General features: G+C 45.0%; 1 protein-coding gene across 1 annotated transcript in view; it reads left to right on the forward strand.

Moving 5' to 3' along the window:
* ESAM (endothelial cell adhesion molecule) overlaps window positions 1-25,579 on the forward strand; it is a 421,636-nt gene that overhangs the window by 351,960 nt on the left and 44,097 nt on the right. The window contains exon 4 of the mRNA XM_069614535.1: window positions 18,472-18,627. Within this exon, the coding sequence (XP_069470636.1) occupies window positions 18,472-18,627 (156 nt within the window). The remainder of the gene's footprint in view (window positions 1-18,471; window positions 18,628-25,579) is intronic.

Below are 25,579 nucleotides of genomic sequence, written 5' to 3' on the forward strand. Positions count from 1 at the left end.
TCTCGCTCTCTCTCTCTCTCTCTCTCTCTCATTGTCCATTACCCCTTCGGTTTCGGGTCTTTCATGGGTCTTTTCTCTCTCTTGCCTCTTTTCAAACATGGCTACTCTCTCCATGTTCCATGTGCGCCCATCTTTGGTGCGGTTCCTCTGTGAATCACCTTTACGGGTCTACTAAACCTTGAGCCCGTCATTTGATCCTTGGTCGGCAACTGTATTTTGATCCAATCTCCTTCTTTTACGTCTGACCCCTGTTTTGCTCTTCTTGTGTCGCTCCACCTTTTCATGAGTGCCTTGCTGTTCTCTATTCGCCACACCACTTCCAACATGTCTACTTCCTCATCTTCTCTTACTCTGGCCAACCATGGTGGCACTAGTGTGGAGGCTGCTCTCCTCCCTCTCAACATGCGAAAAGGGGAGATTTGGGTGATCCCGTTGGGAGTCAGTCTGTGAGCTGCGATGGCCTCTTTGGTCATTTTGAGGGGATCCATTCCCGAGGCGGTCGCTAATTGGATGGCTCCCTTGATAAACCTGTTGGCCCTCTCCACGAGCCCATTGGCTTGGGGATGATACAGCACTGCTTTCTTCTGGTGTATGTTGTGCTTCTTCAGGAACAGTTCCATGTCTCTGGATATTAGTTGTACCCCGTTGTCTGTTACTAACTCATTGGGGAGCCCCTCCCTCTGGAAGATGGCAGTGAGGACTTCTATTACGGTGGCAGTCGTGATGTTGGGGACAAACTCGGCCTCGACCCACTTTGATAAGTAGTCCACTAGCACTACGCCATAGCGATGTTCGGGCGCCATTGCTTCCAATGGTCCTATAAAGTCCAGGCCCACTTTTGACCATTCCGCTTCAGGGGTTTCTGTGGGAATCAAGGGCGCCTGTCTGATCTTTAGGCGCTTATCACCGTTGAGACACTCATGGCATCTCTCAATCATGGTACGGATCTCCTGATCCATGGACGGCCACCAGTAGGCTTCTCTCACTCTGCGACGTGTCATGGTGTTCTCCAAATGACCTGCATGAGCTCTGCAAAGGATGGTTTTCCTCATGCCTGTGGGCGGAATCACCTGGTCAGTTTTCATAATTATGCCGTCGGCTTCCGAGATTTCATCTGCCACTTTCCAAAAGGGTCTCATTCCTTTTGGCACTGCCCTTTCATCTGGCCATCCGTTCTTGACCCATTCTCTAATTCTCACCATGGTGGGGTCTTTTCCATCTTCTTCCATCCAGTGTCTCTCACTGAGCTCTAGGTAGTCTGGCGCCTTGAGATCTGTGATGGATGCTACAATGCATTCTTCTTGCAAGAAGGTGGTGGCATTGTCCTTGCCTTCTGGCACTCTTGACATGCAGTCCGCCTGCGAATTCTTCCACCCCGAGATGTGTTGTACCTCAAAGGTGTATTGTTGCAGTTTGGCTGCTATACGTGCTTATCTGGGTGTTGACACTTTGGTAAAACACAAGACACACACCGGCCGTTGCCAGCCAGTTGCCCTATGCTGCACTCCTGGTGGGAACTAGTCCCAAATGCTATTTCAACCTCATAGGGTCAATCGACTCCCGACTGGAAGTATTTGACCTGCAAAGTTTAGTTTGATCAAATTGTGTTTCAGAGTAGTTAATTTCACATCACTTGACTGGTATTCAGTTAGTAAACAGTATAAATAAGGATCTGTCTGTCTGTTTGTCTACAGTTAAGAACCACAAGGCTGAGAGAAGACAGGTGTAAGACAGATCAAGTATTTTTATATATCGTGACTAGACTCAATTTACACCAGACTGTTACATTACAGTGTGGGATACTGATTCAACAAAAAGAAATATTCGTACAATTCAAAAACAGAAACAGTAACACAGTTGAGGTGAAAAGGTGCTCAAACAAACCGTGAAATATACAGCATATATAGAATACAACTCATAAATTCAAACATGGTAAATGGATTCATGTGTAGATAAATAACCGCATGTGTTTTTCTACTTCTGGGCAGTGTCATTCATTATGCTCAGAACTTCCTAAAGACACTCCTGTAAAGTCATTTGTGCCAACGCGTTTCGAATTATTCAAAATCCATCTTCAGGGCAGGACATGTTTTAGTTTCAACAATGTTCGATTTTGATTCCTTGTTTTCTGGGTAAGTAGAGAATACTGGCTACCACCCGGTCGGAAGACCAACTCATCTCCAAGGGGAATGTAATAGTGTCAGGCTGCGATTCCCAATGTAGGCGGCTGAAGAAACCATGTCCGACAGAGAAAAAGAGCAGCCCGTCACCAGGACACTTTGGTGCTACCTGGGCTGAGCATATGGATGAGAGGTTTGTGGTCAGTGACTAACTTGAACCTTGTGCCCCGCACATATGCCCCCAGCCCATGCACAGGCCAGCATCTCCTTCTCGATGGTGGAGTAGTTTTGTTCGGCTGACGATAGGGCTTTTGAGGCAAATGCTACCACATGTTCCGTGTCGCCCTTTTTCTGGGTGAGAACAGCACCTAATCCGTATGCGCTGGCGTCCGTAGTGATGACTGTACTCCAATATGGGTTGAACGGTTGCAAGCACGGCGCTTCCACTAAGTGTCGTTTGATGCTTTCCACTGCTTTCTTCTGGGCTTCTTGCCAAGTGTACTCTGACACTTTTTTGAGAAGCTCGCGGAGCGGCGCTGAGGTTTCAGAGAATTTGGGATGAATTTGGCGTAATATTCCGCCAGCCCGAGGAATGACCTCACTTCGTCTTTGTTGGTGGGTTCAGGAGCTTTAATTATAGCCTGCAGCAAGTTTTGCTTGGGACTTATGCCTTGCTCTGATATCTTGTACCCCAAATATTCAACTTCTTTTGCCTTGAATATGCATTTTTCATACCTTAATCTTACTCCCACTTCTTGAAGCTTGATGAAGACTGCTTTCAATGTGGCATCATGCGTCTGCTCGTCCTCTGCGCATACAAGGATGTCATCCTGGAAGTAGGACACGCTCCTGACGTTCCGTAGTAGAGCATCCATCATGCGTTGAAAGGTTGCGGATGATAGGCCAAACGGCATCTTTGTGAATTGATAAGTGCCAAACGGAGTGATGAAAGCAGTCAGTGGCTTGGACTCCTTGTGTAGTTGTATTTGATGGTAAGCATTCCTCATGTCCAACTTCGAGAACACTCTGGCCTCCTTCATCATGAGGATTAACTCATTGATGCTCGGCAGTGGGTAGCTGTCTGCGATTACTTCCATGTTTAGACTGCGGAGATCAATGCATACCCTTAGCTCTTGTGAATTCTGTTTCTTTATGAGTACTACTGGGCACAGCCACTCTGATGCTTCAATTCCTTCAATGGTGCCATCTTTCCTCATTCTGTCCAATTGGCTTCTGAGTGTGTCTCTTGCAGTTGCCGGTACTGGTCTTACTCTGTCTTTGACCGGGACTGCGTTGGTCTTAAGTAAAATTTTGTGGACAAAGCCCTTGATGTGTCCTAGCCCTTCCGAAAATAGTTTTGGATAATCTCCTTTCACTACTGACGCTCCTCTCAAACTGACTGACAGTACCTGGTCCTCCGTGCTGGGGTCCAGCTTAATTTTCAGTTTTGCCTGGTCGTCCCACCCTAGTACTGCTGGGTCTTCTTGACTAAAATAAACTTTTGTGGTAGGCTCTCTTCCTTTGAACTCTACTTTCCCTTTGATGTAGCCCAGCAGATCCACTGACGCACCGCCAAAAACAGTGGGCCTGTGCTGCGTGCTGAGCACTTGGACCGTCTCTGTTCCCATCATCTCTTTGTACGTGCGCAGGGGTATTATGGTGAGGTCAGAGCCCGAGTCGGCCATGACTCTTGTTTCCAACCCATTGATTTTGATTGCGCAATGGGGCTTTTCTCTTCTGGCCTGTGGGCTGTTCACCATTATGGCGGTAGGTCTCCCTTCATCTTCCGAGGACGATTCTCTCTCCGTATTGTGGTCGGCATTGACACTTGTGACTTTTTTGTTTCGCCATCGGCACACGATTGAGAAATATCCAATCTTTTTGCACACTGAGCACTCATTGTCCCTTGCCGGGCACTCTTTATCAAAAGCTAAGTGCTTCGTGCTGGTGCACCTGTGGCATTTTAACAGTTCTTTCCTCACCCATTTCCCTTCTCTCGCGTTGGGGACCGGCCTCTCCTTCTTTGGGCGGAAAAACACTGCGTGTACTTCGGTTGGGCTGTGGCCGCTTGCGAATTCTTTCCTTCTACCTGCCGTCTCTTCCACTGCTCTTGCTATTGCTTTTTCCAGCTGTAGTTCCTTCTCTAGAATGAACTTGTCTTGCACCTTCCTGCTGTTGGTATGGACCACCAGCATGTCACAGATCAGACTCTCTGCGTTGTTTCCAAAGTTGCATAGCGCCGCCAATTAACGCAGTTTGGTAACATAGTCATCTACTGGTTCAGACGCCTCCTGTTAGCGGCTATAAAACCGTATCCTGTGCAGGACGGTATTCTCCTTGCTGGCGAACCTTTTAACAATTCTTCTTATGGCTTCCTTAAATACATCATCGTTGTCGCCGGCTACTGGCTCCGGGGTGAGACTCTCGAACACCCTTTGTCCTTCGACACCCAGGGCATTTAGTAACATCGCCCTGCGTCTCGCTGCCGAGTAGCCTGCACCGCCCAAGGCCTCCACGTACGTTGTGAATAAGGGTTGCCATTGTGGTCACGGACTGGCAGGCCTACCTGGAGTTTGCAGGAAAGGCGCTGGTGGTGCCGCTCCTTGCATGGCACCGTGTGGGTTTTAGTGGTGATCCTTGTCGCCAATTATGTTGTGTAATCCTTGAAATGATAGACCAGAGGCTGCGTGGCTGCAGATGATGTCTCTTTATTCAGGTGTAACATCATCTTGAATCTGCATCATAAATCATATGCTACAAAAGGGCAACAGGCCCTTGAACTATTGTGCAGCTGATGTGAGTTTGCAGTCTCTCTTGAGACTCAAAGGCCAGTCCCGGGGGCCGCACTTCTGCTTTGCGGCCGAGATCTCGCGATATCTCTACAGTCCTCTAATGACCTTTTTGAACTCTTCCCCCACCCACTAACTAAACGTTCAACCTGACCCCCATGTATTGTTAATACGTTTTCTAAGTAAGGGCGTTTTTGCTCATTTTTGTGATGACGTTTTCTTTGAAACGGCATGCTGCGGGGACAGCCAGCATTCTGCCATTGCATCGAGCCATTGAAAGAAGCCCCCCGGATCCCCTCAAAGAAGAATCTCTCATGCAGCTCAGAGCCAGGTTAAAACGCCCACATTTTTCTAACGCCACGTTTGCTGTCTGCACGATCACTTTAGTTTAAGACACCTGTTGCATCCCTCCAATCCCAGCACACGGCGGCACCACAAGGATGCCAGGAAGGATGCCAGTCCCCTTCGCTTTCTGGCCTCTCTGCAACCGAATATGACGCCCGGTGTTCATTAGTTTGATTTTACTTCAGATAAAAGATAATACAATCCATATCATAAAACCAGGACTCAGCAAATAAACAAAGCCTTGATGGCGAGTTCTAAAAAGCAAAACGCAATTACATGTTGCTAAGTGGGCTGCAAACTGGGAATCGCAGAACAATCCGGATTTGGAGTTTACCCAAAAAGATGTGCCGAAATGAATGAATACGCTTAATACTCTTCTATGGTTAAATAATTACCATGGGTATTCCACGTTTTGCTGTTGCTCTTTGCTCAGGTGCACACATGTCACAATGATGCGGTGCAAGTAGTGGAAAACTGCCCCGAGGGAACCCGGGCAAATGTAAGCGGCCCCTCCAGGCAATGTGTGGGAAAGAGAGAGGGAGAGAGAGAGAGACGCTGGCGGCAGAGGAAGAGATGGAGAGTGGTGGAGAGAGAGAGAGAACGAGCAATCTAGGGGCAGAGAGAGGGAAAGAGAGAGAGAGAGAGAGCGAGAGAGAGAGATATCAGTGTATGTATGATACGCCGGGTACAGCTGATCAGTGATGAACACGGATAGCTTATATGACACTTTTTTTTATCGCAAACTGCAAGTGCAGTAACAACCGATGTAACAGTGAGGCTGTGAATGCTTCTGGATCTTAAGCTGCAGCACGTGGTCGGAACAGCGCCTCTGTGCACTAACTATAGTGATTGACAGGCCCCCAGCAAGGATGAGAGCGCCAGGAGACAGGCCACACCGAAGTGAGCGCCTTATCGACACCTTTCTGACTCCTCCACATACAGACCTGGAAAGCAGGGGTGGCATTAGTGAGCCACCCGGGATATGAGCCTCTTATCTGCAGTAACACATCATGTAATTCGCACACCGTTGTTGCTAGCGCACGACCGCACGAATTCATGTTTTTTTTTTTACTATAGGATCACTCCTGTAAGCTCAAGTTAGGAGCTCTAAAATGAACCCCAAGTAAAGGAGGCACTTGTTCATTTTAATATACTTCTTGACGTTTTGGGGTGACTAGTATCCGAAAGGCCGTGTTTTGGATGCGATGCTTTGCACCGTTCATTTCCCATGGCCTTTGAGAACCTTTGAAATATTTACCAAGAGCGTCCCCTGCAGCAGAAGTTGGGTAGTGCATTAGATGCTCAATGTAACTAATATAAGGTATAGACTTTAACACGTTCTAGAATAATACTAATTATCAGTGGTCATCTCTAGGCAGCTCTAACAGGTGTTATTATTACCCAAGTACATGGTGGTGCTCATTTGATCTACTTCCGACGGATGAATCGCCGAGCAGATCCCCTGGGTTAAGCACTGATCTCTACAATGGATGGTACAGTCCATTGATCTATGTGACACAGGATTCCTCCAGCTTCTAAGCGCTGTAATAATACCTGTTATTATTGCAGACTTCAATATTGCTCTGAAAGAAAACAATAGACAACTTCTACGTGAGACATGCCTGTGCGGTCTGTCAGTTTCCTGCCTGCGCTTGCCACAAGGACACTGCATGTGCTTCCGGTTCACCCTCTCTTACCCTACTTACCCTGTACTATATGTGTACTCATGCATTATTTAATTTGTGCACCATTTCTTTCGTTCTTTTTTTCATTCATGCACTAGGGAGTACTTGGGAGGATAGCTCAGGGGCAACGTGCTCACCTTGGAAGCAAGACGACACGGAGCAGCACAGGTACGTTCCCGAGTCCGTGCTTAGAAACCTCTGGGTATTAAGCGCGTTATAAATAACCTATCATATCACTAGTTGAGCTTCACTATTACTGTTGAGTGACATTAAACTTTCTACTGTTGCCCTCCAAATTAGTCCAGGGTTCTGGAAGCGTTGGCTCGCCAGATCTCTTAAACTACACATCCAAGCAGCCCTAGTCAGCATAGTCAAGTGTGAGGGTATCGTAGGCCAAACATCTGGAGAGCCACAGCCTGCAGACCCTTTGATATACACACTCACACGCTCCTGTTTCCTGTTAAACGAGACCCTTCCACTACTGATTTATGCATCGGCTGTTCATTTGCTTTAGGTATTGGAACGTGTTACATTTCTATCCATCTTTCCCCTGCCCCGTTTTATACAGATTTAGATTGTTGGGCGTCACCACAAAGGACTTCCTGCCTACACAATTCCCCAGGTTTGTGTGCCATTTCTGAACTACCGCCAATCTTTTTGTATCCTTCAGTTGGTGAGGTCTTCAGAACTGGGCACAGTACATGAACCGAGTCCAGGTGGTTTACTTGTAGTTGTAAGCCCCATGATCTAGGGCACTGCCTCTGGGTTTAGGGACATTGCAGCCGAAACCCGAGACGGGCATTTTTTTAAATCAATTCTGTGCTTCCTTTGGAACTCTGAAGGGGAACATTAATAGACATGTTTATGAAAAGCATGAACGTTGCTATTCTTTGATGGAGAATTCCGCCAGATGCTTGTTAAACCCACTAAGATCCATGGGGTTTCACCTGCTCCTTTAATCTAAAAGGTGATCACAAGTGCAAACATACTTAAAAGCGCATCCCGCTGAGAATCGGACCCCGCTTTGAAGTGCTCCTGACACAGCCCTCGCAAACCCCAATCCATCCAGGACCCTCAACTGAATTCTCTGGATTCTCAAAAGTGCATTGTGACAAATGCATACACAGTAGCTTTCACCTTTCTGTTCATCTGCTTCTGTAAATTGCTCATGCCACTCTCTGTGATACATTGAAATAGACAGATTAGGACGAGAACGTGGAGGTGCAACGGCTACGATTTTAGGGACGCTGCTTGAAAGGGGAACATTATAATTATTTTAATTGTCTTTTATATCGCGTTTAACACCGAGCGGACCCGGGATTCGAACCTGCATTGCTCTGCGTCGTCTTTCTTCCACGACCAGTGCATTGGCACTGACCTACACTACCCGTTTTAGTTCCACAAGCACAGATAATTAGCCCACTCGTCATAGATGGAAAGTAGTCACACTCTCACTTTTTCTTTTTCTTGACGATGTTACTTATTATGTGAGGGAGTCCCTACCAGTGATGGCAGAAGGAGTTCAAGTCTATCAGCTGTGCCACGTCAACATGTTGAATGCATCCACAATGGCGGATATGGCGTCAGCCCTTGAATTCTGTTTCACATGAGTGTTAAACAGATCCAGATATCAAACACTCTTATTTATAACAAACTGTCTCAAGGCTGAGCGTGGTCGATGATACGCAGTCACTAACTAAAGTTTGTAAACATGTGTTGTGTTCAGGATGGCCAACGCATTCAATTCTGGACAGGAATTGGACACAGCTCTACCCCTAGTACCTAATGCTGCCTCCACAGGGGATTCTCAACGGGTGTAGTCTCTGGGTCTCAGCAAGTCGTAAGGTTCTCTGACTGAAGATGGCTTCCGCTCATTGAATCCACCATCCCCAGCTCCAGATGTCAGATTTCACCCTCCAGATAAGTCTTTCAGTATTTGGTGGAAAACAGGAGCAACACTGGCAGTCTATAAAGTTGTTTTAGTTTAACAGCAACTTATACTAATAAGTTCCAGGTTCAGCAAAACGTCTCACAATCTGGTACCCCTGAGGGATTTGTACATTCTTGGACACTCACAGTCATGGGATTTAGGTGGCCCTGTACTTCTTCCTGGTTTATTGGGGTTTGGTGTCTTATCCTCACCTGGTTTCACTGGTTCTCAGGAGACCCTTCCTCCCTAGTCCAGGCCCTGCGTGTGCTTCCATGCGAGACTGAGGCGGTATCAAGGGCGAGGGCTTTCTGTAACCATGTGAAGCCCCAGAGTTTCAACTATGACCTAGGCCACTTAGCTTGTTTGTGGGCTGTTTTCAACGGTGCACCTCTTCTCCCTGCCTGCCTACCCAGTGTCTGTACCAAACTCACTGCCTTCCTCTAATTCCTTAATAAGTTGGGGCAATATTGTTCTTAAGGGACTCTCTTCTTCTTTCCTTCTCCTCTGATCTCCTTTGTTTTCTCCTCTCCTCTGTTCTTTCACCACCTCAACGTGCAACCCTTTTCTTCTTCTTCTCCCCTACTCACATACCCTCTCTCTTCTGAAATGTGCCTACTTTTCTTCTCTGTCTGTCCCAGCCTCTCTTGTGCAATGCAATGGTAGTGAGTGCTTTGCGCGATCCCAAAATGGTCGAATACTTTTGCTCTTTATATTACAGTATATTACCACAAACATGTAGATGGTGGGCTGGTGTCAGGCAATATTAGTTGGGGTGGAGTTGTGGGGAGGGGCAGTGTTCTCCCCGCACATTATTTGGCAAAACAATTCAACCAGTTAATTTCGATATATACGCATAGAACGCTTTCTCTTTCTCTCATTCTCTCACAACCTCCTCCTCTTCTCACCGCCTCCTTCCTTCTTTTAGGTTCTCTGCCATCTCTTGATCATTAACTGCTTCTTCCTTGCCGTTCTTTTTTGCTGTCCCCTACTCTTTGCTCACCTACTCATCCTTCTCACTCTCCTCATTCCCCTGTATGTTCTTGCTAGTTCCTCCTTATTTGTAACCTCGCTTCTCCATGCCCCTTCATCCCCCACTTCTCTGACTGCCTCTTTCCAGCCGCCTTCTCTCCTTTCCAGCTTCACCTCCTCCTACGTGGGCTCCTCTTCCCAGCCTCCTTCCCTCCTCTGACCTCCTCCCTGACTTACCCTCCTGTACTTCACCTCCACTGTCACCAAAGAGTCAGAACTTTCTGACAGTCCTTGCACCTTATGTAGGGACCTTGGACTGCCTCTGGGCACCTCCCTTGCATAACAAGGCCCAGGTGTGTGGTGTTTTAAAGGTGCAAATGTGATTGATTACTCTCTGCGTGACTACAGCTTCCCCGCCCCTCCTCACTATGTGGGCCCATGGGCCAAGCCTTTTGATTGGCTTGCCACCATTTTCATATTTTCAGTTTATGAATATGGAGAAACGTGCGGGTGCAGTTTAGATATGGCTATACAGTCCTACCATGCGTTACCTCCTGATGACCTGTAATTGGAAAATAGAGAGGTCTCTCTGTGTGGTTGACTCGCGCATAGAGGTTTGACTTTTCCCTCATGGTTTTTGGGCTCGTCTGATCCCTGCGGCTCCCTAACTCAATCCCTCATCCTAGCAGTCTAAGGTACTCTTCTTGTTCCCCACAATCCCACAGCAGCCATACTCACTGCTATGTCAGGGTTGTGTAGAGGGATTACTACTTCCGGCAAGGCATGATTTAGGATTCCCTATTCCCAGGGAGGGTTGGCATTCAGCAGATATCTCATGATCACAAGGGTGCCTTAAATGGACATGACCATGAGTTTGCTTCTTGTGATGAGCCCTTGATAAATGACCAAGGGTGTAGGGATTGGCCAGGCATCCTCCCTGCACCACCCCACAGGCCCAGCATTATTTAGTGAGGGGGGGCATTCTGCCCGCATGTATGCACCACCCTTCAGCCAAGTGTTAGGCAGGGGACTTCAGCACAAATCACAAGTTTCCAAAACTTTTTACTATATCATGTAATGCTCTGGAAAGAGGCAATGCAGCAAAAGAATCATCGGTTGGAACAAGAATTTTCAACAAGATGAATTTTCTTTCCACATTGCAATACAATCGATAGTAACTATCCCAGTGGTTCGAAGCAGTGGGATGATGTGTAGAGTTGCAGTGGCATTGTCACTTGTGCCGAGATGGAGTAAGAGCCTGGCTGATTTGTGTCTGTATTTCTTGCTTAAGAAATAGGTACTTTGGCAGGTCTAGTGTAGATTCAGATATCAAAGCCAAGGCTGGAGTTTATCACTGTTTTGCGACTTCTTTGGAGTAAAGCCAGGAACTGTTCCATTTTCCTTAGTATCCCCAGGTGGAGGAAGGATACGTTGACCACTTGGTTGTTTTGTGATATTTGAGAAAGGGAAAATAGATCATGTCAAAGGTTTTATTTCTATTGATAGAGACCTATGGAGGGAGGCCAAGGGAAGCATGAGGGTATTACAAATAGGTTGCCAGAGAGGACTATGGTTGCCTAATGTGAGTTGAACATTAACTAGTTTGTAGTTTGGTGCATAGTAGACAGGGTGAACAGATTTTTAAAATAAAAAAAACGGGATGGGCCACCGACATAGAAGTAGGACGACAGTTTCAGTGGACATAGACAGAAAAGAAGGACCAAAACACACGTAGGACTCCAATGAAACTATAGTTCTACTTCTATGTCGGCTGCCTTTTCCATGTAAAGTACATGTTTATTGAAAGCTCAGAACTCTCATTGGAGGAGACCTGCCAGGCAGGAAGGGGGCAGGTATTAAACGCAAGCATGAAGAGCCATGCCCTGCCAGATTTCGGCATTTGGTCAAGGGTTACCCGCCAAAACTGGGACAATAGTCAGCCCTCCCTCAAATGCTGGGACGGCAAAATGGTAAAAAGTCTTGTGATGCCGGGACCAAGGGCAAAATACTGGGACAATCCGGGTAAAACGGGACATCTGGTCTCTTTAATAGTAGAGCAACATGAAAGCTATACCTGAGGATGTTAGTAATTCTATTAAACATCCAGTAATACAAACGTACATGATTAAATCCAATAGTTTCGGCTGTTGTATGGTGACATTTTCTGAGCCCATGCACCAGGGCACACTGAGGCATATGCGGGCTCTTTGGGGAGTCAGCAGACAGAAAATGGAGTGCAAGTGCGGGAGGGGTGAATAAGTGATCACACATGTGGGGATTGATGAGTCAATGGGAGCAAGGGAGTTTGTGTGAATGAATGATTATGAGGTCAGATGATTGGTAAACTGATGCGGCTGAATGGAAGAATGAAAGATTTTGAACATCATGAATGACTGGAAATTGAATAGTATATGATAGTGTGAGGATATATAGAGAATGGATGCATTCATTGGTTTCCTCTAGATAAGTGCTGGAAATGGAAAACATTTATTGGGGGAACCGTCACTTCTTGGAAGGGGCTGGGCTTTGCGGGGAGGGGCCGTACCAAGGGGCATGGCCCCCAGCCATTTTGCACAACACAGTATCTCTGTATAGAACCCATTCCTGCCAATTTGCATAAAAGCAAAGAGCATTATGGGAACAACATAATGTCCAACATTTTAAATGTTAAACATGTCTTATAGTGATTCGTTAAGAAAATATTATAAGTAAATAATGGACTTTTCTGTTTTGATTGTTCACAATGATCACTCTAACAAAGAGATGTCTTAAAATGCAGGACATTTATAACAGTTTGAACACCTGCAAAACTGTATCTGAGGCTTTTTGGCAGTTTTCGTTCGTGTGTCTTCTAAGCGTGTGTGCTGAACTAATGGGGCTCCCCGTTTTGTTCCGGCCCATTTCCCGAGGACTTTAGTGTGAAGCCCAGTGCAAGGTTTATTGTACAGCTGCCAGAAAGTTTGGGCATGCGCAGTGCAGGGTACAGGATTGACAGCCCATTCGAGAACGCAGCAAAACTCTACAATGGACAGGACGGGTGAAGGTCTTTCAGCAGCAGCCCACAGTCCCTCTTTCCACAGTATGAATTTGTAGGGAGAATGACGAGTGCGCTTTAACCAGCAGCCCCGCGCCAGAATGTATGCAGTTGCCAGTGTTGTGTCATAACCACACAGTGGCAAAGTCAGCTTTTGGTGGCTCCCGAGGGGTTCTGGCACTCTAAATGATTCAAGGTCAGTGTGCCGGGTGAACATTTTCTTGACAGGGTCATTAATATTTCCCCTGAAGGAGGGACTCTTAAGTTATGTTACCGGGTTCGGGGCGGGGTCCCTCTTCATGAATATCTTTTTCTTTAAAAAAAAAATGGGTTTAAACAGTGAGAAAAATGGGTTAAAAAGCAGACAGGTTTCATGGGTAACAGATGAAAAAATCCATTAGATGCCAGGTCATCAAACATACAAGAGAGCACTTTACAACATTTCCATGATGCCTATGCCTACAAAATACCCCAGCATTCCCACTGTAAAATACTTTAAGGAGGCCTATGCTCACAATACATGCCTGCAGTCCACTGTGAATCACTTTCATGGCCCTGATGTTCAGAGTATATGATATGATTGGGTATTTATAAGGCACCTTTAAAAGTGTTTCTAGGCACCACCAGACAAAGGAAGGGAGACAGAGGGATGACAAGACAAATGATTTTACCAGGCCTTGTGATATTCAGATTGTGCAAGTGCAATGAGAAAGTGCAGGGGAGAGAGCGAGGGGAGACGTGCAATCAGGGCATCAGGGTTCTGAGTAGGTGCGAGGATGGCAGAGGACTAAACGAGTGCAGTCCCAGATCAGAAGTGTTGGGTAGGCCAGACGGTAGTGCAGGATGACTGGTAAAGGGGGGGGGGGGTAGCACCCTGTGTAAATGTGTGAATTTGAGGGCAACCATGCCACCAGTCAGGATGAACATACAGGTAGATTAGCAGAGGAGAGGGAAGAAGAGAATGGAAAGGTCTTGAGCAGCTTCCAGAACTTCAGGTGATCCAGCTCAAGCCTGAAAAGGGCAGGGAGGCCATTCTAGAGGGAGGTACCTGCACAGGAGGGAGATCTACCCCTTACTCTCTGTCTGGGGAAGTGTCTGACCCGCAGAAAGTTTGAGGTAGCTGAGGGGCTCCAGAAGGAAGATACTTAGGAAGAGAGTGTTGGATATAGAGAAGACCACGGTCCCAGAAAGACTTTTGGATGATGCAGTGGGTCTTGAACTTGATCCTCCCAGCCACTAGGGGCACCAACGGAGAGATTTCAGAGCTGGAGAGATGCAGTCCCTGGGCTTGAGGTCAAGGATAAGTCTCAAAGTCCTGTTCTGGATTAGTTGAAGAGGGCGAAGGGTAGAGTTAGGAAGATTAAGAAAGAGGCGGTTGCAGTAGACCAATCTGGAGAGAACCATAGCTCTGGAGACAATGAGCTTGAGGTGCATCTGCGAGTGGGCCTTCGTGGTCAAGGTCCATGATGTGTGAAGAACAGGATAGAGTGGAGTCAAAGATGACACTGAGGTTTTTTGCCTCACAGGAGGGTGGGGGGAGGGGAACCAAGGAGGGCAGACGGAAGGAGAGAGGAAAGGCGGGAGCAAGGGTCCCAATGAGATGGATCTCTTTCTTGTTGGCATTAAGGCAGAGGTCGTTAGATGTGCACCATGCCTGAATAGCGGATATATAGTCAGGAATGAGCGAGGAGGGAGAGGAGGCTGAGGGTAGACTGAAAGAGAGCTGTGTGTCATCCGCATAACACTGAAAGTTAGAGGAGAAAGTAGAGATCAGGTGGGCCAGGGGGCCAGACAGACATTGAAAAGCCAGGGTGAGAGGATAGAGCCCTGGTGAACAGCACATGTGAAAAGAGAGGTGGTGGAGAGAAAGGAAACAATTTGGACCTTTGAGGGTTGGTCCAAGAGGAAGGAGGTCAGCCACGCCAGAGCCTGACCAGTGTTGCCAAGGTTCACACTGAGACAGTTGATCAGGGTGGCGTGATTGACAGTTTCAAAGCCAGAGGAGAGGTCAGGGAGGATGAGGACAGAGTGAGAGCTGGAGCCAAGGTAAGAGAGCAGATCTTCACAGGAGTTCTGGAGAGAAGTTTCCATGCCCATGGCCAATCTGAAGCCAGACTGATGGTCATGGAGATAAACAGCAGATACAGTACAGAGGTTAAGCTGAGAGATGGTCAGTTTCTCCAGGAGTTTGTCTAGGAAAGGAGTGATAGAGATCGGGTAATAGTTGGCCGGGGAGGAAGGATCAGCAGAAGGCTTTTTCAGGAGGGGGTGCACACGGTAGTGCTTGAGATGAGCGGGGAAAGATCCAGTGGCAAAGGAATGATTGCAGAAATCGGCCAAAGTTGGAGCGAGGGAAACAATGTTGTCCTTAATGGTTGTGAAGGAGCAGGGGGGGCACCTGTTTGGATGAAACTTTCATACACCGGACTTGTCTAGAAACATCATCAGGTGTTATGGGAGAGAGAGGGGAGAGAAGAGGGAGGAAAGGTGGCCTGAGAGAGGGAGAGAGAGAGAGATGACGAGAGGAGGAGAGCGTGGACAGGATGTCCTGAGTTTTAGTGGTGAAATGAGAAGCTAGGGCCATACACAGGGCCTGGAAAGGAACAGGAGAAGTAGAGACTGCAGTCAGGTTGGCCAGCTGCTTGCAGATTTTAAAAAGTTTGGCCATGCTGTTAGGGGCCAGGGAGACATGGGCTTAAATCTGGACCCTCTTCTTTGAGAAGATGGAGATTCTGTATTGCCTTTGGAGCAGGCGGCAGGCCAGATTGTCAGAGGATGTGCCCCAAGCCCTCCACTTCCGCAGTATATATAATTATTGCACTCTAAAACTTCAATGATAATGCAACTGCACCTCCAACATATGTCAGCATTACAAATTGTCCCCACCAGTGCTTCCCTTCAATACATAATCATACATAAACAGTTGTCTTGTGGAAGTTGAAAGAGAGTAAAAAGTGTGCATCGCCAAACCCCACACTGTCTTCACCTTTCACATGAACAGTAATGGATACAAGCACCAGAAATTCAGCTTTTGTGCATTGAAAAAAATGCACAGTAGCGGTATACACCACTAATGTGCACTATTAATTACCACCATCAATATGAGTGTGCAAATAGAAAAAAAAAACAATGACACCAATTGGTATATTTATACTATAACACCAGCGGTACTACAGAAATGCCACTACCATTACCACTGGGCTGGTTTTATTTCTACAATTGGGTATATTTTGTGCTATGCCTCCACCAAGTGGTACATACTGCTGGTGGTATTTCTCTTCAAAAACATGTCCCGACTGTAATGAAGCCCTTCATCCTTCTCAGGTAAAATAAATTAAGTGCCATTCACATTAGTTAATAGTCACACCTATGATTCAGTGCATAGAAAGAGGAGGAATCTGGCATTACGTACTATATACAACATGATATTATTATTATGCAAAACAGAGGGGGGTCTGGGAAACTCTCTACCAGCACAAACAGCCCATTGACTTGTTCTTGGGTGCATGGCCCCTGGGAGAGTCTCAACCAAGTCTTTAGCTCACTGTTCTTTTCACAGAGAAGAAATGTCCCCACATATCAGTCTTTGTCCTGCCAAGGGGCAGTCCAGCACCGAAATGCTAGGCAATTCACCTCTGAACAAGAGTACCACAGAAACCCCATACACGTGTTTCAGCCTAGTTGGGCATCATCAGTGAGGTGAAGCTGCGCCTCTCGTAGAGCAGTGAGCAAGATGTCCACGTCTGGATTCCCCTGGTAACTTAGGTGAGACCCAAAGTTACTTGGTATGCAAAAAAGAGGTGGGTCTGGGAAACTCTCTACCAGCACGAACACAGCCCATTGACTTGTTCTTGGGTGGATGGCCCCTGGGAGAGTCTCAACAAAGTCTTTAGCTCACTGTTCTTTTCACAGAGAGGAAATGTCCCCGCATATCAGTCTTTGTCCTGCCCAGGGGCAGTCCAGCACCCCCCCTGTTTTGATATTATTATTATTATTATTATTATTATTATTATTATTATTATTATTATTATTATTATTATTGTTGCACGAAGAAACAATGTGTGAATTTCAGTGAGTGGACATGACTGGTAAACATATCTTCCTCCTCTCTCTGTTGTATGGCTGCCAGTGTGAGTCAAGGATGGGAAGGGATGTTATAGGGGCCAACACCTTAGCGCCTGCAGAATGTACATGGAGCAACTTATTATTTGTCCTAGCACTAAATCAGGACCATGAAGCATTCTGTGATCTGCCCTCTCTGCATAAACCCTATGCTCGGCTGCCTTTATAAATGTGGCACACTTCAAAACTTTACATTATGCTTGTTTGGTCATTTTCCATTTATTTTAAACTAAACTTTTTAAAAGCTATTTGGCACATCTTGTGTGCCTTTGATTAATGTTGTACAGTACTATATGTGCTACTTGTGAAAAATTAAAGCTTGATTATGTGTATTTCCCAAACGAATAACTAAAAATGATTTAATGCATTGGGTTTACAGTTGGTTTCTGATATCCAATGGGGCTGATTTACAAATAATTTACTAAGTTTCTCCTAGAAAGGGCTCTTCAATTCACAAACAAGTTACTCTGAGTAACTGCCTTAGACCTGTCATTACAAGTATGCCGGTCTGGTAACAACGGTGCCGGGTAGCTACCGGACTGGCATACTCTGAGTTCTGCGTGCGGGTGCCTTTCCGCCTGCCAGGTCTGACCTGGCGGGTGGAACAGCACCCACCGCAGACCTTGACGGATGCACCGGCCCCCTTCATGAGTGGTGCTGGTGCATCCGTCCTCCCCATTCCCATTGAGTCCAATGGGATTCGAATGGGAATGGAGAGTAATATATTGTGGCGCCCGGCAATGGGCAATTACCGGAACCGCCGGGGCTGTAATGCCCCGGTAAGTCCCCTTTGCCGGGCGCCGGAAAAAAATGACTCCGGCGGCAGCCGTGCTGTTTTTACCGGCACGGCTACCGCCAGACTCATAATGAGGCATTGATTTACTAGGAACAAATCCGGAAAAATTCAGAGTTACTCATGGTAACTTCTGTGTGAATTGAACAGCTCTCCCTGGTAGTAAGTCAATGACAAATCTGACTTACTCATAGTATCATCTTTGAGAACTGAATAGCCCTCTCTAGGAATAAGTCAAGGATACGTTAGAGTTACTCACTATGCCTTCTTTGTGAACACAAAAGTCCACTTCAGGAGTAGGACAAGGCTACGTCAGAGTTACTCATAGTAACTTTTTTTTGTGAATTGAATAGCCATCTCGAGGAGTAAATCAAGGGTAAGTTAGACTTACTCATAGTAACTTCTTTGAGAACGAATTAGCCCTCTCCAGGAGTAAGTCAAGGGTAAGTTAGAGTTACTCATAGTAATTCCTTTGAGAACTGAATAGCCCTCTCCAGGAGTAAGTCAGGGGTAAGTTAGACTTACTCTTAGTAACCTCTTTGTGAATCGAATAACCCTTTCCGGGGGTAAGTCAAGGGTACTCTGAAGTTTCTCATAATAACTTCTTTGTGAATCATCCCCAAAGTCTTTTACGTGTATTTATTTTTGCTACTCTTTGACGTGATTCTTTCTGCTTTCCTGCAGTTCCGCCTTCGGTCCCAAAGTGCCAGCTACATGGACGCCCCCACATTGGGGGTAATGTGACTCTGAGCTGCTTATCCTCTACTGGGAAACCATTACCACAATATGATTGGGAGCAGGTGGCGCCCAACAAGCAAATCTTTTTTCTTTCACTAGCAGGTAAGGCATCGTTCATCTGAGGTGCTGCGATCTGTGCTGCCCAATTGGCATTAAAGAGGTCTACCCTGTTAAATAAGTACAACCTGATGCTTGCACTCAGAATTGAATCATTTTGCGAAAAGCCACACTTTATTCTGCATGCCTCATAACCAAATTGCAATTAATGCTCCTTTATCTTGTAACAGTTAATAATAACATCCACATATCCACACGGCAGAGTTTGAGTTAATATCACTTCCTAATCATTTGGATAGACATAGGCCTAAGAGTAAAAACAACATTGACTGTGTTAAGGTGCCTGTACATTACCAATTAAAGTTTTAGCAAAATTCTACTTAGTTATATTCATAATTGATGTTATTGATATTGATATTTTATTCGTATCGCGCTCCCACACAAGTGTTTCAGAGCGCGACAAGGCAAGGGAGGGTAACAAGGGAGAACAAAAACAACAATCTTACGAGGTCTGGTGACACTGAGAACGCGCAAGTGCAAGTGCAGGGGAGAGGGATGGGGACGGTGCATGGGAGGGGGTGTCGAAGTGGAAAAGTGCTAAGCAAAAAGGAATACAAATAAATAAACATAAATAAACCCTCATCATTACCTCTGGCAGTTTGGCTTTTACTTTGTAAAATGTATTTTAAAGGCCGCATTGTATTTACTGGTTCTAACTTATTTCAAGATGTGCAAAATTAAATTACATTGTATCATTGAATGACTGTGTCAAGACGTTTTTTTCCTTTGTCTCAAATCTTCTGTTTTGTAAGACTTACAGTTTGGAAAATGTTGAAAGTATGATTTTGAGTACATTTTAAGAATGAACAATTGTGATTTAATTCAGTCAAGATAAACCTGCAATGGATTGAGTGTTTACATAAGGTTGTGTTCTTGTGCACACAAATGGGAACGCTGGAGTATTTTGAACATTCATCGTAATACATCACAGCTACCACATAAGCAACCGTAAGCAACCAAGCACCAGTCCACCAACTAGTATTAAAGAAGGGGAGCAACCAAAATCCTCAAAATCTGCTCTGTATAATTCTCTATGGATGTCTGTGCATAAGAGATGTTAGCACACAGCCCCCTATGCAAAGACATCCTTACCCTGACACCCGACTTCCCCTCGTTTTCTCTGCGCTTGAACTCAAATGGAGTGGAATATGTCACAGACATGTTATTGTTACATCCAAATCCAAGCGCTGTCTGAATGTGTATATATGGTTAATAGTTACAAACACTTTAATGTTAGGGTGTCTTTTGTGAAAAATGCAATGAGCAACAAGCCCAGTGTGCATTTATTTACTAAGTAATTCAAGCGTACAACCATTTTATTACAGAAATATTTCTCCAATATTAAGATCTGTCATCATTCTTATATTCCCCAAATGATCTTTAGTGGTAGGGAAAGCAACCAGGAACCCTTGTTGGCGCTATTTGCCCCATTACCCTTTCTCATAGGGGTATTTCTAAAAAGTAAAATAGTACTGTAACTGACTGTCCATCTTGGAATGATAACCTTCTGTAATAAAAACATGTATATAGTTAGTCTAGGTTTTCAGTCATCATTGGAAACATTGCAACATTTTACGAAGAGCCATTTTTAACTGTTAGAACAAGCTTCTTTTGCCGAAAATAGACACCAATTGCCTCTCAAAATGGCCTTGCTTCTTTGAAAGGGTCAGACTCACATTAAAAGCCGTTGCTCACTTTATTGTGTGAGAACCAAGTACTTGTGTGTGATGGCTACTGAATTGTTGGAAGTGCAGCAGAACAGTCACATTTGTGACAGTGTGCACCAGCAATCAATAGAAAATAACAAACAAATGTGTAGACCCTCCAGACTGATTCTCAGTTCCTTTACAAGGTCGGTCAGTTCCGAAGCACTCCCCGCAGAGCCTATACAGTCTACGATATGCTGGGACAACTACAATGTTATGACACTAAAGGTATTAACAGGAACGTAGTTCCCCTGCAGTAATAATTGCAAACGTTATGTGGTTGTTTCAAAATCACTGGAGGAACAGAGACACCAGGAAAAGGTGTGACATTGGTGCATCTAAAGGAATTGGGATGCTCTGGGATATCTATAGAATCCACAATACATGAACTTTCAGCATATAAGATCATGTAAATGCAGTGCCCGACATTGCATAACGTGAGGGTCACAATATTCAGTACATTGGTTGACTCAGAGCACTGGCCCTCATCTTTGGAATAATTTTGGATTCGATTAGCCAGTGGTAACACAGTGTCACTAACCATTGTGGTATTAAAATTCCTTTATCGAATTAATTTATTTTCCATCAGATGCTAATACCATAAATGATACTTCTTCCTGTAAGTAGGATTTTGAGAATATTACATGTCAACTCTGTACATTTATACTTGTACTTTTTATACTTCTTAGAGGATTTCTACATCTTTCTAAGAAGCTATTTCATACTTTACTGCACTTCATTTGAACTATAATCAAATGCTATTATAATGCAGTTATACGAATTTGGAATTTTGTACTTGAAAAATCTTGTATAAGGAATATTGAATATTTGTGTTCTTTACTCTCCTAAATAGGTATTTTGTAATAACCATTGTCTTTTAAATGTGTATTTTGTGTTTTTTATATATTTGTGTAAGGTTTACTATGATAAACACATTTCCCAATAAAATGTAAAACACATGTAAATGCAAGGTGGAAATTAGCAATTATATTTGTCCCATGCTGCAACACAGAATTCGGTAATTTGGCCTTGAACTTGCAGATGTCAAACAAAGCCCACATTCCCAGGTATGTGAAACCATGGGTTGACAATTCCTTCAAAGAAGTTGGTACTGAACCTCACTATCAACATGTTAAACTGTGAGTCCTCCTGCGAGCTGGCTGCAACTCACTTAATGGGCCTCAGATTCAATATAATCTTCAAGTGAGGCATAGTGCTGGAGGACAAGAAGACCAAGGGCCTCATTACACGGTATGCAGTAACCATGGCGCTATTAGATCCATGGTTGCCGCCGGTATTTTACCGTGTCCGCCTTGGTGGATGGCGGAATTACCGCCCTACTCCAAGGTGAGCGGGGGTGCTAATTCCCCATTCACCAAGGCACTTCCCCATTCCCATTTGTGCCCCCCTAGGGCTCAATGGGGAAGGAGCTAATTACGTTACGGCAAATTGCGGTACCGTAATTTGCACCAAGGTCCCTTTGCGGGCCCATTCCTTAACGGCTGGTAAAACCAGCCGTTGAGGTCGGGTCCCACAAAAGGACCTCGTAGTAAGGCGGTAAGGGTTTACCGGTACCCTTACCGGTACCGGTAAACCCTTACCGCATTCCGTGTAATGAGGCCCCAACACTCACTTTTGCACTGTCCTCTCTCAGAATACTGGACCACAGCTCAGCCTCTACTGTAAACTCTGCAACACCAATCACCCGAACCACAGTAGTAAAGCCTCATCAAAAACATGTAATCTGAAAAATTGTGGGAGAACTCCTTTTTAACTGTACTACTGTAAAGTTACTAATACCCCCTAGTGAAGTAGTGGGCAGATTCTGCATCAAAATATAAAGCACCATGAACAAGACGCCATGCGAATAAAGGATGAGTAAATCATACAACAAACCTTAAAATAAATACCCAGCCAATCACTGGAGAAAACAAAAAAAAAAGAATGCAGTTACACCAATGGTAGACACAATGCTTTGATGGAGAAAGATTGGCCTGGATTTCATGCCTTTGTGGAGAAAGGTTGGACTGGACTTCATGTCTTGATGGAGAAAGGTTGACCTAGACTTCATGCCTTGATGGAGAAAGTTGGGCTGGACTTCATGATTTTATGGAGAAAGGTTGGCCTGAATTTCATGCGTTTAAAGAGAAATGTTGGCCTGGACTTTGTCTTGATGGAGAAAGGTTGTCCTGAACTTCAGACCTTGATGGGGAAATGATAGCCTAGACTTCATGCGTTGACAGTGAAAAATTGGACTGGACTTCATGTCTTGATGGAGAAAGGATTCTAGATTGCACAACAGGTGTTATCAAAAACAACTGATGGTACAACTCTCATAAGCAATCCTAGTGTAGGAGAGTAGAACTACCATTGATATTCACATAATCCACTGTACTACGGCAAGCAAAGAATATGATTGTCCCAATATACACACCACATGCTATTATCACTGTTTGTGGTCGAAATAGAAAGTATTGAGCAGACACTTGCCACCTGCAACACAATTCCTGAAGAAACTTTCATTTAAATATGCCTTCGCGGCACTCCCATCCATGATGAATCATGAAATAACAGATGAAAAAATAAAATCACAGGGCCATTTAAGATACTGACCTGGACCAACCAAGGAATGTGAAATTCCCATCCCAAAAGCAAGTAAAGTAGTCATGCTTAGTTGCTAAAATCAAAACTATGAATAAGAAAATCGACTGGCAACATCTGACACCAGCTACAGATGTTCTGATGGAACCTTAGTTTATATATGACTTCTCAACATTCATGCAAAGAATGCTAGACTCTGTAACCAAATCCGTCATGGACTTCAATGTCTTCTATGGACCTATGCTGGCATAGTCGCTTGCCATGGTAAAGAACAAATGTAGAGCCTTGCCCCAGCTCTGACATCTATCTATATTTATATATATATATATTTATGAAAGTGTGTTTATATGTTCGGGGGTTGGATACAGCCCCATAACAATTGGTGGGCTGTCATTTTGGCCCATGCTCAGCATAGCAGTCTGGAGTATACTGTTGATAGTGACATTTTACCAACCCCACCCATTTGTCCTTCAAAGGATGGGGTCCGGCCTTGTGCTATCAGGGAAGGCAATTTTGGGAGATTGCTGATTTTGCCATTGTTGTCTCCAGCCCCACAACAGTTGGTGGGCTGGAAGTTTGGCCCAAGGTTGGCATACCAGTCTGGGGTGTACCGGTGATAGTGAAATCTGACCAACCCAACCCGTTTGCCCTGCACAGGGTGTGGTCTGGTCCTGTACTATCAGTATATGTGATTTTGGGAGATTGACGATTTTGGGACTTTTCCAAAAATGGGAAGTTAGGACACAAGGCCGGCATACCAGTCTGGGGTGTACTGACGATAGTGAAACTTGACCAACCCCACCCATTTGCCCTGAACAGGGGTGGAGCAGGGTCTGACCCTGTGCTATCAGTGTAAGAGATTTCGGGAAATTGACAATTTTGTGATTTTTCAGAAATAGGAAGTTATGACACAAATAAACATACACAAGGCTATTCCAGACCCCCACGTGCATGTCATCTAAATACCCGGGCAACACAGTGTGGTACCACTAGTATATAAATAGCTTGTCACATTACCAAAGCACAGAAACAAGAACTAGAATAACACCACCTGTGAGAGTAACCTGATCTTTTGTCATCACTCTTTCTAATTTTACACCGTATTAGTTTTGGATATTGGATGGTGCTGTAAGTGGTGCCTGTAACCCAAAACTATTGACATGGGAAGGGAAGATAGGCAAGAGACCAAATGTGAGGAGAGACATGCAGCCTGTGGGTGTCTTTTGGCCTTTGGCCCATACAGGGACCAGTCATTCTAGTCCCTATGCCCATTGCCACCAACTAACTGCCGCTCCACACTCCTTGGGATCTCTTTCAGCTAGCTCTGTACTTTTATTTATGTAATTTATAAAATGTATTTGAACTTATAACTTGCTTTTGCCAAAGCACAATGCAATTTAAACAAGAGATGCACAAATTCAAGTTGTACTCACAAATTACTTTAGTGCAAGGTTAAAGAAATTAATTTGAAAGTGAAGAGATAAGATGGGGTTTACGGTGAGCCAGAAGAGATGCAAAAAAAGTGGATGGACAAAAGAAAAGACTTCCAGAGTTAAAGGGCAAGAAGTGAAAAGTAGCGGAAGCGAGAGGAGGCGCTAGGAGGAGGTGGGAGAGCAAGCAAGAATTGGGTTGTGAGTGAAGCGCAGGGGAAGGAGCGCATAATGAGATAAGAGATGGGAGGTAGAGGGAGTGAGGCCATGGTTACATTTAAAGACAATGACAAGAAAGTGGAATGGAAGGAAGGAAATGGAGAAAAGAGATGGGATGATAGAAGTATGCGGTGCGAGAGAAACATGGAGATGCATAGCAGCATTATAAGTGGAGTGCAGATGAGAGCTAGAAAGGCCTATCAGTAAGGCCCTGAAATAGTCGATGCGAGAAAGAATGAGAGATACAATGAGTTTAGTAGCAGATAAAGATAGAAAGGGACACAGGATATTTGAGATAAAGAAGAGAGACCCAAGCAGTGTCAGATATGTGGGAAGAAAAGAAATGTGGGTGCACAAAGATAAAGGGAGGTTGAGTATTAGAAGGAAAGAAATTAAGCTCTGTTTTACCATAATTGTAGGAGAGACAGTGGAATGCTATCCATTTCTGGATGGCAGAGAGGCAATTAGAAAAAAGTTGCATGGAGGGAGTCAGAAAAAGAAAGAAAGAGAACAGTGTTTGGGTGTCATCAGTAGAGACATAATATGATAGATTGCAGGAAGAGATGAGCAGTGTGATGATATAACGAGAGAATAGTAGCGTACCAAGAACAGAGCCTTGGGGAACTAATGGTATAGGGCATGGGGAATAGAAATAAAACCACACCAAGAGACTTAGTGGCAGCCATCCAATAGGTAGGGCTGAAATTACTTGAGTAGAGTACCAGCCCGGAAAAGCCAAGGGAGGAGAGTTGGGATATAAGGAGAGAGCGGTTAACAGTGTTGCATGCCTCAGACAAATCTAGGAGAATAAGTATAGAGGATTGCTTAGATTGACAAGAAGAAACAAGAGAGCTAGCAACAGAAAGAAGAGCAGTCTAGGTGAAGGGGGAAGGAAGGAAGGAAGGAAGGAAGGAAGGAAGGAAGGAAGGAAGGAAGGAAGGAAGGAAGGAAGGAAGGAAGGAAGGAAGGAAGGAAGGAAGG

This window comes from Ambystoma mexicanum, chromosome 9 (assembly GCF_040938575.1).
Source record: "Ambystoma mexicanum isolate Mex_15411 chromosome 9, UKY_AmexF1_1, whole genome shotgun sequence".
NCBI classification, from domain to species: Eukaryota; Metazoa; Chordata; class Amphibia; order Caudata; family Ambystomatidae; genus Ambystoma; species Ambystoma mexicanum.